At 45.1% G+C, this 13,453-nt stretch overlaps 1 protein-coding gene across 2 annotated transcripts in view; it reads right to left on the bottom strand.

Moving 5' to 3' along the window:
* Positions 1–542: 542 nt before the first annotated feature.
* MOB3B (MOB kinase activator 3B) overlaps positions 543–13,453 on the bottom strand; it is a 200,234-nt gene continuing 187,323 nt past the window's right edge. Inside the window, exon 4 of one of the 2 annotated variants that reach the window (XM_059411537.1) lies at positions 543–5,713. In XM_059411537.1, the coding sequence (XP_059267520.1) occupies positions 5,684–5,713 (30 nt within the window). In that variant the 3' untranslated portion in view covers positions 543–5,683. Of the gene's footprint in view, positions 5,714–9,719; positions 9,858–13,453 lie in introns of those variants that run through there. The other variant, XM_059411535.1, reaches the window with a different exon arrangement.

Below are 13,453 nucleotides of genomic sequence, written 5' to 3'. Positions count from 1 at the left end.
AAAACATATAAATAGAATGTTTGTATTTGTCTTCCAGATATATTAATATTTTTATGTTTTGCAAAAATAATTATAAGCCATACAGGAACAAATCTAGAAGCAGTTGCAGTTCAGAAATCCTAGGCACAGAACAATTAAATAGAATACTCAGGGTCTTGCAAGGAAGGCGGTGGCAAACCGGAGGTTAACACTCAGGTTTATTTACCTGATTGAAGAACGATTTCTCTAGTCAGGATGTATTGTATTTACATGTGAGGTTGCCATCAAATTTAATACTGAATCCTACTGCAAGAAAAAAGAGGCACAACAGTCCTCTGTGGACAGTTAAACTATATGCAAAATGTTTCTTCCTGGGAAAATCTGAAAAGTATAAAGGAACTTCTATTAGACCACATCTATGCGCATGTGTGTTCTCAAACACAGTTTGAATTACTTTTTGTAGAAGCAACCATTTTCTTATCATTTACCTGTTCCGAGACCACTGCAAGACGAAAACGCACCTGTGACAGAAATTAACTGAGCAACACACAAAAAAGAACAGGTGATGGTTATGTGTCTTTTATTTGTGACATTGGGATTCTCAAGCTCACATGAATCAATTTCATAAATATCCTTTCATTTCCTCTTGCTTTTCTAATTGACGTAATTGTGTTAGTTTGTTCTTAGAGTGAAACCCTTAATTTAATCACAAATGGAACTAAAATATACTAAACATTCTTTTTTTCTGATGCAATTAGAAAAGATACAGGAAAACCTTGAAATTAGAACACTAACAGCTAGTAACACAGCTTAAATGTCAGATTAGAAATGGACTCTCCCCTCTAAAAGTTACAAAAATCCTTATTTATTCATCAAAAATTTCCTACCCAGAATTGATAACTGCCCAGAGGGAAACAACCTGTTCTAAGTTTTTGGTTGTTGACATACTTTCTAAAGCAGGAAAGAAACTATTTCCAAAACACTTTGTTTGGCTAATTCTAGGAGAATCACCTATTTTTTTCAAGGACCAAAATGATCCAAACACAAATGATGATGGTATTACCTAAGTAACACATCTGAGCCCTTGTGATTTTGCATTTGTACACATTTCTGGAAGACATGGCTCTACTTGTCCCATGATATTTCTTAGACTCACAGTGTGATACCCACGGGGTGTGGAAGTGATGGAAAGTCGGTGACCACAGGGAATGATGTGCTTCCATTAAGGACCAGATAACGACTCGGCCTACATCACCATGAAAAGATGAGAGGCACTCTCCATCCAAGTCTCTTAATGCTTTGCCAAGAAGGGATTAAAACAAAAGAGCGCAGTCTGATGAGGCCCTATTAATGGTAGATATGAAGGCAACTCAGGAAGATAAACCAAAATGGTTGAATATAATATAGACATAGATTTAATGTGGATTAATAGAAAAGAAAATTTATAAAAGTCTAAAAAACAAGTTGGGACTTAGCAAAGACATGACAGTTTGGAGAAAGCATGTGGTACAACCACTGTTGGTTGCAACCATAATCCACAGAGACATGGAAAGTCTAGTTCAAATGGAGGTGGAGATGTTAGCCACTGAGCAACAGGCTTCCAAATTCTGCCCTTGGAGAGCAGAAGGGAAAGGAGGCTGATGAAAATTACCTGTAATGATTCACCATTTGCTAACAGTCTTCAAATACTTAATGGATATGCAAATAAGGCTCTCATTTATTATGCTTCATATCCTAGGTAATCCTTGGATCTTTCTTAATGTGAGAGCCTAGGAAAGGTGTGCTAAAACCCAAAGATCTGGCTCAGGTTAAATGGAAGGATTACAGGTGCTGTGAAGTGTTCTGTGGGATACACAGAAGGATGTTGTGGGATGTCTATGCCTGAGGCCGAGGAGAGGAGAGGGAGGTTTTCACCAGGAATGTTACTGATACAGTTTGGCAGGGTAGAAGGAATGGATTAAGAAATCTCCAGAAGTTGCCTCCACTCATCCTAGACGTCAGAAATGAGGAAACATCCCAGGAAGAGAGAATTAACACCGAAGCAGCAGAATCTGACTCTAAATGAGTATTTCTCAAACGTACCTGGTTTTGTTTTTCATTATCATCCTCCTAAGGAACCTTTTAGGAAATTCTTAATCATCCTCATGAAATTTTAATACACATAGACACTTTATACCTACTATGGCCCTTTGAAGGGCCACACCCCCGTTTTATCTAAGATGCCTTCCTGCGTCAAACCCCCCGGCAAAAAAAAACAATTTTTGTACCATTGAGCAATCACCTTCAATGAGAATACACACTCTCTAAAATAAACCATGGGTCTGAACTGGAAATCACTGAGAATGGGAGAAAAAAAAATTATATTCAACTCTGGCTACAGGGCCCATACAAATTCTCCTTAGCCAGTACTTCTCCCTTCCCCTTTCCTCTGTTATGTGGGAAGTTATGAATCCTCTATCATTGCTGTATCATTTAACTGCAATGATTATGATCTTTTGGAGAACCTGGGCCTCTCTGAGAATATTAAGAAAAGAATGCACATTTGCATAGCCTCAACCTCTATAAAATGCGTGCGTGCTGAATTTAAGAGCTTCCTAATGAATATTTTACCTTTATGATGAATGGGTCAGGTCGACAACACCTGAACTCAGTGGCCAAGCTTCATATCATGAAAAGAGATGACAGACATTATATACTTCCCGACAAATGCAGTAGGAAGAACATATCACTCATGTAGTATTTTTCCTTAAAAAATATGTTTAACTGAGTCTAATAAAGAGGAAACCACCAGGAAAAAAAAAATCCAGATTGTGGAACATTCTACAGAAAACCAGCCTGAAATCCTTAATAATGCCAGTATCATACACACACACACACGCGTGCATGCACGCACGCACGCACACACGCACAGCATCACCACCCAGCACCACCACACCACACCCATACATACCTAACAGAAGAACTCTAACCCATTAACTAAAAAGAATGACAACAAATGCCACGTGTGATTCCTAACTGGATCCTGGATAAACAACAACAATAAAAAGCTATAAACATTTTGGGGGCAAATGACAAAGTATTTTAAAGTTTTATGATGTCTGCAACATACTTTGAAATGGTTCAGCAATCAGAATGTATAGTTACAGAGAAAAAGAGAAAATATATGGAAAAAGTCAAGAATTTAAAAAATGTTAACAATTGATGCATGGACGTGAAGGGGACATGGACGTTCATTGTAATCTTTTTGAAATTTCCACTTTGAAATGTCTTTTTTTAAAAAAAAAAGTGAATCCATGTGTTACCCAGCTAAAAAAAAAAAAAAAGTAGTGGGAAATGAGGGAGAGCTCCTCAGGTGAGGAGGAGGAAGCAGGTCAGGCTCAGACCCAGAAAGCCGAAGGGGACCAGGCCACTGCCAGGGGCTCAGCTTCCCCCTTTGCAATGAGATGTACTTAGGATGTCATCAGGTCAAAGAGATGAAAATTACCTGTAATGATTCTCTTTAGAATTTGCCAAACAAAGTTCTGCAGGACTAGGAATACTCTAATTAAAAAATAAGAGTGGTTTGCCAGAACTCATCCTAGAAGAGCTGATGAATGCAATTAGAAATATAACCGGGAGGAAATGGTGCCAAGAAGCTTAAAAATATTTGGTCTTTTAAATTGAATGGCAATTTCATATGCACAAACAGTCAATAGAAAAGAACCTTAAAATGAATTAATAACGAATGTCTTCAGAGTCCAGCAACCTGCTTGATCAGACATCACTGAAACGCAGGAACATGGTCAACTTTTTAATGCAAAAACCCTGTGGTTTTCCATGGCGGCAGAACTTCGGAGTTCCTCCTAGGGCATGGGCTCCACCCTGTCATCTCTCTGTCCCTCCGTTCCACTTCCCCACGCAGTACTGACTGCGTGTTGCATAGGCTGGGGAAGAGGGCGTCTTGTTTCTTTGTTCTCTGGATCCTTAGGACGGTCAGGCGTTTTTTCAGCCAAAAATGAGGCTGAGAAGAATCCTAGTTTATCTTATTCTCTCAGAGTTACTTAGGAAGCCAAAACAGGGGAGAGGGTATGTTGGATGTTGACCAGAGCACAAGATGGAAAGAGGTAGCAGCACTTGGATTCCGTGAGACGACTTGGACAAGGCGGGAAGCGAAGGTCGCTTTGCTGGGTCAGGGCAGGGTGCCACGGTGCCCCGACAGTCAGCCCTTTCTTTGGACAAGGAAAGATTTCACACTTTCTAGGCTCCTGTGGCGGCCACGAACGGCTTTAACACGTGACATATAATGAAGCGAAATCGGAGTTGTTTAGGGATGTTTTAATCGGTATTACATTAAAGTACACGAATACATTCTTATCTACTTCCCTCCACCAACTGCTGTTTTGTCAAATTCGAAGGATCCCTGGGAGTATCATGACCCCCTCGCGACAGGCTCTCGGGACCTCCACCAGGTTTGCGAATGAAGCAGAGAAGGCCACGTTTCTTCAGCGAAGACTCACTTGGGTTTCAAAAGGCAGGATGTGGCACAGACTGTGCTCTTCTGTTGACTGGAATGGGAAAACTGGGAAGGAATGGAAGAAGGAAGTTAGCTCCAGGGCCACTGTTTCCTTGGCAACGGTGGCACAATCCTACAGGCAGAAATTAATTTTGTGACCCAACACAATCCAGCCGAGGGAGAGTGGGGGACGTGTAGCGGAAAGGAAAGAAAACACAGGCTGGACCTGGATGTAGGCGCTCAGAGGGCCAGCTGGGGAGGCTACGAGCCAATGAACCAGCTGTCTGAGTTAAGCGCACCAAATAAGCAATTGCACTTCTGTTTTGTTTTTTTTTTTTTTTCACTCAAATTTTCATATTTTGTGGAGACAGCCACAACTCCCTCCCCTTTGGTCAAGAACAAACGCTGCACGAATCTGTCTGGCTCAGGGCTTCTGCGGATCGTTCCTGGTCATTTACAACTTCCTTTTCTTCCTCTCTTCTGGGAAACAGGAAGGAAATACCTTGACTAGAAAAGACAAGGAATGGTGTGGTTGTAAAAAGCACATTCTGTTCAGAGTTAACTGGTAATGCGTCAGCTTTCTGCTAGCGACCGGTCTCCCCGCTGTCGTTAAGGTTTGATTGGGGTCATGGAGTGGGAAACTGTGTTGAGGCTGTGGGGTGGGTCTCAGATCGCTCCTGGCTCCGGGTCCTGTGCAAAGGTAAACCACTGAATCAGATCAGGGCAGGAGCTTTGGAAAGGAAGGTTTGTTATAGAAAAATTCGCTGCTCATCCAGAGTTCCAAAATCCCCCCGGTACTTAGAAACCATGTTACAGAAAAGTCGGCCAGCTGACAAGACAGAGTGGGAAAGTACAAGTAAGTGTCTCAGTCTCAAAACCTGAATTCCAGTAAAGCTTAGGCGGCAGGTCCCAGCAGAGCTGCGACGTGCCTGTTAAGTGCAGAGGCTTTCTGGGGGCAACTCAGAGCCAGAAGGGGCAAGGGACAGTCCTTCTTGCACGCTGTGGTTGGACAGGTCCACCGGTCGTGGCTAGCAGCACTCAGAGGGTTAAGAGCACACGGGGTGAGTGGGGATCGTCTCTCAGGAATCATGGCTCATCTTCACCTCTCGGGCTCCTGGAAGTAGGCGTGCCATTTCAGCTAGGGACGGCTCCCTGCTTGGGACTCCTGAAGGAAAGAGCTTTCCTCTGTCTTCCGAAGGCAAGGCCGGGGCGTTAGTGACACATTCTGCTCGTCATCTCTTTCTGGAAAGCAGTGAGAGAGGGATGGTTAGGAGTAACAATAAGCAAGGCCTTGCTGAGGATTCTAAAAATACCCTCACAACCTCAGGAGCCTTTGAACAAGGACTTGCCAGCACGGCCCATGGACAAGGCTCAGCATGGACATGAGTTCCATTTGGTCTGCAAGTTTGGGTTTGGGGTTTTTGTCCTGATCAAGCAATGTTAAAAATAACAACAAACCAAAACATTTGGCTAACTTGCCGAAACTCCAGGTTATTCACTCCCCCTCCCCCCCAAATCCCAAGATTTGGAGCCACTGGACAGCTGGAGTTGAAGAACGGCTGTCCTCTTCAGATAGAGACGTGCTCTCCAGTTGGTCCCAGTCCCCACGACTCCCAGCTGTCTCCCCAACAGGAGCCAAGTATCACTTATTGATGGATGCGATCATTGGATTTAGACTGCTGTTTTTCTTACAGAAGAGAATAGTTTCTCTTTATCTACATTTCAAACAACCATGGAAAAATGAAGGATAGAGGGGCGCCTGGGTGGCTCAGTGGGTTAAGCCTCTGCCTTCGGCTCAGGTCGAAGTTCCCGGGTCCTGGGATGGAGCCCCGTATCAGCTTTCTGCTTGCTAGGGAGTCTGCTTCCTCCTCTCTCTCTCTGCCTGCCTCTCTGCCTACTTGTGATCTCTCTGTCAAATACATAAATAAAATCTTAAAAAAAAAAAAACATAAAGGATAGCATAAGTGGGTATAAGACAAAGGAAATGGGAGGGAGGACTTTTCTGAATGCGCATGAATACACCAACGCAGCCGACCCGCTCCCACCTGGCCTTTCCCTCATCTCCATCACCTGCTTGGCTCCTGTGAGGATCTGCAGACCGCAAATGTGCCATCTTTTCTCTTTCTCTGGACCGCTGCAGAGGTGAGACTCTTGCCTGTGGCATGCTCCTCCCCTCTCTGCCCTCCTGAACTTGTGTGACTGCCATTCATTTCCCCAGCTCAGGCAAGAGGACTTTCAGGATGCCTGGAAGGCCCTCCGCTGTTCCTGCCCCCCACACTGTGGAGTTCACCGCTTCTTCCACCGGGGCCAGCCTGGAGTCTTGCTTACAGTGAGCTGGTTTATGTGTGTGTGTGTGTGGGTGTGCGCACGCGCGCGCATGGACCGTGGGCATGTCTGCGGGCCCTACTAGACAGTGAGTTACCGTGTGTCAAGAAAAGGAATCCTCATGGGCTCACCACATGTGCACTCGTCTTGTCTCCCCTGCCCCAAAACAGTGCCCGGCACAGGACGGCCACTCTGCTTTCAGCTCCAAGAACAGTTGGAGGGCAGGCTGGGAAGGAGCCCTGTGCCAGGCAGCGCCCGGGGGGACACGCTTAACATAATTTTATGTAGATGAATGAGCTGCTTGCAAGTGCCACCTCCCACAGAGCCAATGGCAGCTGCCCCCTCTCTCGCATGCTCACCCTGGATCACCCCAGCCCATGGAAGAGAAAACATCGGAGCACAAGGAGTTGGAGAACAGGAGTACCCAGGTGCTTAGAGACTCTATCAGAAAACCATACCAATGTGTGGGTTAAAGAAATGACAGAATATACATGGCATATTCTAGGCACTTTTCCACCCTTGTAATATTATTAAACACAGGCAATCACATACAAATACATATACTGGAACACGAAATGACCATTTCCTTCTCATGACTTGTACTATGTGCCAGGTGCCTGGGAGATGAGGTTGCTGTCTGCAAGGAGCTACAGTCCATCAGAGAGAAAGAAATGTGGATCACTAGAAGGCACACTAAAAGACAAGACACAAATGCAAGTATCTGGAGGAAGGGAGACCACGAGGCATGGTAGCTCCAAGTTTCAGCCACTGTTAGAACCCACTTCTGCCGTCTTTACCTACCCATATGACTGCCCTGAGTCTTCGGGTCTTAGCAGACTTGCCTTTTCTTTAGGGATCCCCTCCCTAGGCTCTGAGATAGGGCATATCCCTCTTTCTTGCCTTTCATAGCACCATTCTTCACACCTGGAATAGCCCATTATTTCTTTCATTCCTGCTTCCCGGTCATTCCATTTTAGATCCTGTATGACCCACAAAGGAAGGGGCGTGTCTGTTCTATTCCCAGTATTTGGCAACTGATATTTAATAGATGTTTGTTTAATGAAGCAATGAATGGGCCCTCAGTCTCCTCATCTGTGAAATGGAACAGTGAAACCACCCAAGAAGGTGACCGGGAAGGTTAAAAGTATTAAGATACGTCCAGACTTGATGCACATTCATTCTTTTCCCTCAGAAACACATACACGGCAACAATCACTTCATGCCACGGCAAGAAGGGGCTTCCGAAGACCTCCCTGATGATATATCCATTTAGATGGACCCCAAAATTTAAAGAAGGAGTCAGATGATGTGAGGTGGGGAGAAAAGGACTAGATACCCGGGAGGGGCGGGGGGGGGGGGAGAGTGGCCAAGGCAGAGCCCTCCGTGGTCTGGTGTTGCTGTGGCTGGAGCAGAGGAGCCAGGCCAGGAGCGAGGTGTGCGTTGGAGAGACAGGTAAACACACATGCCCAAACACAGACCCATGCTCCTGGTGTGAGGACTGGAAAGGAACGTGGACAATCTTAAAATGAATCTGCTGTCCCTTTGATAAGCTTCCAAAAGTCCTCCTGCTTTTGGTTAAGCTTTGACGACAAAGATGGGGAAAATAAAGTGGAAGCGCACATGTGCACATGTGCGTGAGTATTTGAGTCAGTGAGAGAGACCGGTGGCCAGGGAGAGATCACGGGCTGAACACGATTTGGCTTCATAACTAATTCTGTCCTGATTTGTAATGGGTTACTACTCTGGGAAAGAAAGGAACTAGCATCTGTGAGGCACCTCTGAGGTGCCAGGCGCTTGGTGGGGGCAGGGGGAGGTGTTACGTCATCACCTCTGTAAAACTCTCAGAGAAGGAACTATGACTCCGTTGGACAGCAGAGGCATCCAGGCTGCAGAGCTGAAGGGACCTGCTCGAGTCAAACAGGGAAGCTGCAGAGCCTGACCAGTAACATTCACTTCCATCCAACAAAGCACAGCTCTCCCTTGGTCCCAGTGTCCCTCAGAGCTCTGCAGAGATCCCATTCCCATAACTCTTACACGAACACTGTGAAACAAGACTGGTTGTGCTCATTGAAACAGGCTCGGAGACAGAGAGTATCTTCTCAAAGTCACACAGAGAGGGGCGGGGGTGGGACTTAAACTCAGGTCTAACCAAAGACAAAGGCCAGCTCTTTCCACTTACACCAAGTGATCTGTGGTTGAAAGCCTCTGAGACATTCTTAAGAAGATACACTCAGATGGTACTGATGTACATTAATTGACATATATTCATTATAAATGGTTGCAGGTATTCCCAGATTTTCAAAATGATGAAGATATGTTTTCATTACCCAGATGGATGCCACTTGGAATTACGGGTGCACTGAGTAAATACTGAAACAGTTATGCCACTAGAAATATGGAAGAGTTAAGCAGACACAGACACACACACACAGACACACATACACAAGGGAGCACTTTGATAGAGGACATGGGACTTAATGAAAGCCACTGACTTAAGTCTGTGAGAAGCCAGGACTGGTGCTTTCCTCACTGCAAATGCTTTCTCGCCTCCAAATGAAGGAGAAAAACTGTCTACTGGAATGTCTCCTAACATTCTTACAGGGAAAGAATGGCTGGAAGAGCAGACCAGGAATTCCCAGATCCTTCCGTGTGAGGACAGCTAGACCCACTCTTCAAAGCTGTATTCTAGCACGTTCCCACTGGGTGGTGCAAATGAGCTGGGTAAGAAATATCTGGCGCTTGTGGGAAAAACTCCAAACCAAAAAGCTGGCCAATATTGTCTTCCAAAGCTTTCGTCATCATCAAAGCCCTCCCGAAGGCACCTAGCAGAACCAAACACATTCCTTCTTATCCCGGAGAGTGGCCTAAACAACATCTACCCAGGCTGTTCTTAAAGAATGAGTTTGCCGTTGTTGGAGTGATCGAAGTGTAACGTGTATTAAGGCAGACCACTGAAGAATGCCAGAAGTGCTCAAAAAGCTTCTCCAGAGATGATGAGAATTTTCCGAGACAGGTTCATAGGGACTGTATTTAGCTTGTCTAGGAAGATGTTTTTAAGCACCTGCATTTAAAAAAAAAAAAAAAAAATCCGTCCTTAATAAGGAAAGGAGTAAGAAGGAAAAGCTGGGTTTTGTTTGGCTCACCCAGTATTATTTGCTTTAAAGTAAGGAAGTAATTGATTTTGTAAAGTCCCCGGTTCCCCACTGTCAACAGAACAAATTCCTTACTCCAGGGCCTGGCAAACAAAGCTGTTCACAACAGAGACTGGTGCCCTCTGCTCACCTCCTGTTGAACCCCACCCACTCGCAAACTACCCCCCCCCCCCACTGCTGCAAACTGGACTGCTCCCCTGTTTTCCACAGGACACAGTCTCTTAAGGTTTCTAATAGTTTTTCTAGCTGTTCCTTCTATCTGGGAAATGCTTTCTGCTCTTCTGTGCCTGGCAAATACTGACATCCTTCAAGATCCAACTGTCAGCTCCCAGAAAGGATTCATTAGCAAGCTGCTCAGTTTTTCCCATTGCGCACACACACCGTATCACTTTCTACCAGCACTGGAATTCATCATTAAGTTTTTGCCTGAATCCGAGAAGACCCTTACAACGTTGTTATATATTAGGATGTGATGGAAATATTTTGGTCAAGTCATTGAACAGTATATACAGTTTGATATAATTATTTTGGGAAAAAATAGAAACAAAATATGAGTCCACTGGGATGAGTTTATCTCTGGGTGAATGAAATGATGTATGTTTTCTCTTCCTGACACCTGCCTTTAGCAAATCCTCTTGGATTTTGAGATTTTTCTTTTTTTTTTAGTGAGTGGATGTCCCCCATTTGTTTTTTGTTTTTTAAAGATTTTATTTATTTATTTGACAGTCAGAGATTACAAGTAGGCAGAGAGGCAGGCAGAGAGAGAGGAGGAAGCAGGCTCCCTGCCAAGCAGAGAGCCCAATGCGGGGCTCCATCCCAGGACCCTGGGATCATGACCTGAGCCGAAGGCAGAGGCTTTAACCCACTGAGCCACCCAGGCGCCCGGATTTTGAGATATTTTTAATACATATGTAATTTTTTTTCCTAAGAAAATAAGCTCCAGTAATTAAAAAAAAAAATAGAAGTAGACCAAACCTCCAAATTGAAATCTTAGTTTTAAAAATAAAGTTAAAATGACTTTTGGCTACTTTTGTGTGGAAAGGGGGTGGTGGATGAAATCGGCATGTCTACATAAGATATTCAAGCTCTTCTGTTCTAAACATTTTCAAACTGAAATACAGATATTTCTTAGCCATTACATTAAGTGTTTGATATCTGTAGGACAAACGTAATGTACTCTGAAAGTCTAAACTTAGTCTTATCTGTCAGTTTACCCATTGTTAGAACTGGTAGTGGAGGGCAGGGAGAAGGTGGTCACAAAGAGAAGTAAAATGACTTACTTTAGGTCCCACAAGTAATTTCTAACCCAGCCATGGCTACCAAAGTCCAACTGACTCTTAGCTTACTGCACAACCCATCATACATTTTAGTGATCTACTTTGCACATAAAATAAAGGGAAAACATTGATGAACACTAGGTGTCAGTCATCATGCTGCACAGCAATTTTACTAACTTAACATTAGAAACCAGAAAAAAAAAGCTCCAAAAAGATGGTGGCATGATCATAGAATCACCGACCACAGCTGCCGCCAGGAGGACACTTGGGTATTGTCTAGTCTAAGACCTTTACTTCAGAGACTCAAAACCCAGATCACGAGAGTGGTGCTTAGCCACCTGAGGGGGTAAAATAATTAGTGGCAGAGCTCGCCCCCCTGGCCTGTGGGCTCTGGACACTTGACATTGATCTGAGAGAGGCATTTGTGTAAGCAAAGGTGTCTGGGAGTTGGCTCAGTGTGATGCACATGGGGTAAAACCCATCCTGCGCTACTGGCTCAACGATACTCCTTCAGCAGCTCTGCAAAGTTTTCAAACTAAGTCCCAATTCTAGCGATCAATGCTCCTCTTGACCTGGACCCTCAATCTCTCTGCTGCCTTGTCACTCCCCAGCTCTCCTTCTCTCCTGTTGAATCCATGGCATCCAGGGATCTCTCGTGTATGTGCTTTATTCATTCCTCTTTCCCCAGAACACCTTTCTCCCAACTCCAACATCCTTCATGGCTCTTGGGCAGTGTGGTCCTCTTGAGGGACACCTTCCCCTACATTCCTCCTCACCCTGACCCCAGGGAGGTCTTTGGTGTTGTACTTCTGGTTTCCCAGAGTGGCCGTCCTACCCTTCACCATTGTTCTCCGACAGTTTATTTCTTCCCGGGCTCCAGCACAGGGCTGCCACTGAAGAGATGATCCCCATCTCGGGTCTGTTTGGACCCTGGTGCACTAGCCCAGACACATACCAGGTGCTGGAAAAATATTTAATTAAACTAAAATCCAATAAAGAAAAAACAATGATTAGGTCTACAGACCCAATAAAATGAGTGGTGGAGGGAAAAACGCCTTGGATACTTACTATGGCAGAGGCACTTACGTTTAGTTTGTGGACTTCTTTTCAAAACTCTGTGAAGTAGGCACTGCTTTTCTACTACATGGATGAGGAAAAGGAGAACTGACACACTTGCCCATGTTCACAGGCGGGAGAATCAGGATTTGCACCCGGGTGGACTCAAGAACAAAAATAAGCCAACAAACTAAAAACATACTGTTCCCATCACTCCACGGGGGTGAGAAAGAAAAGCAGTGAGGCCTTTTGTTTTTCTAGCTTTTTAACATGTATTAGGAGAGGTGTAGAACCACGGTTCTCCTGAAGTCTATTGTTTTAAATTCCCCAACTCTGCTAATTCTGAGAAACAAGGAGGAGGAGGAAGAAATATTGGAAACAAAACTGAGGAAGAAGGGGAGCACAGAGAGATGAGAGGAAGGTGGGTGTTGAAGCTCCAGAGTGTGGTCAGGAGAGAACACTGGGCTAAAAACTTCCTAGAGGGGCGCCTCGGTGGCTCAGTGCATTAAAGCCTCTGCCTTCGGCTCGTGACATGATCCCAGGGTCCTGGGATCGAGCCCCGGATCGAGCCCCCATCGTGCTCTCTGCTCAGCGGGGAGTCTGCTTCCCCCCCCCCACCCCCACCCCCTGCCTGCCTCTTTGCCTGCTTGTGCTCTCTGTGTGTCAAATAAATAAATAAAATCTTTAAAAAAATAAAAAATAAAAACTTTCTGGAAACGATCTTTATGGAAACAACGCCCCCCCCGCCCCCCGCCCCGGCCACTATTAAAAACCCAATGACTTCAAACGGGGTAGTTGAAATACACAACTTAGTGTTAGAGTTGGCCCTAAGAGGACAGTAAACTGCCTCCCAGCTAAAAGCGCTGCAGCACGTGTGCGCATATACCACACACACACACACACACACACACACACACACTTGTGCACATACAAGCACACACAAGGGTGCACTTGCCTTTTCCAGTACCGGAGCTTCGTTCACACCTTTAAAAGACAGTATGTTAAGGTGTGGGTTGCTGAAAGAACACCAAGGAACGGTGAGCCCACCAGGCTGATGCCAGCAGGTGTGGTGCTCCCCGCCCACTCCCCCCCAGCAAGCCCTCCCTCCCCGCCCAGTGACACGCCCTGGGTTGGAACATGGACACTCCAGGCCTCTCATCAGCCCCCGTCTC

Source organism: Mustela nigripes, chromosome 9 (genome assembly GCF_022355385.1).
Source record: "Mustela nigripes isolate SB6536 chromosome 9, MUSNIG.SB6536, whole genome shotgun sequence".
Classification (NCBI taxonomy): Eukaryota; Metazoa; Chordata; class Mammalia; order Carnivora; family Mustelidae; genus Mustela; species Mustela nigripes.
Note: the sequence above shows the minus strand (reverse complement) of the source record. Positions and strands in the feature narration are given on the sequence as shown.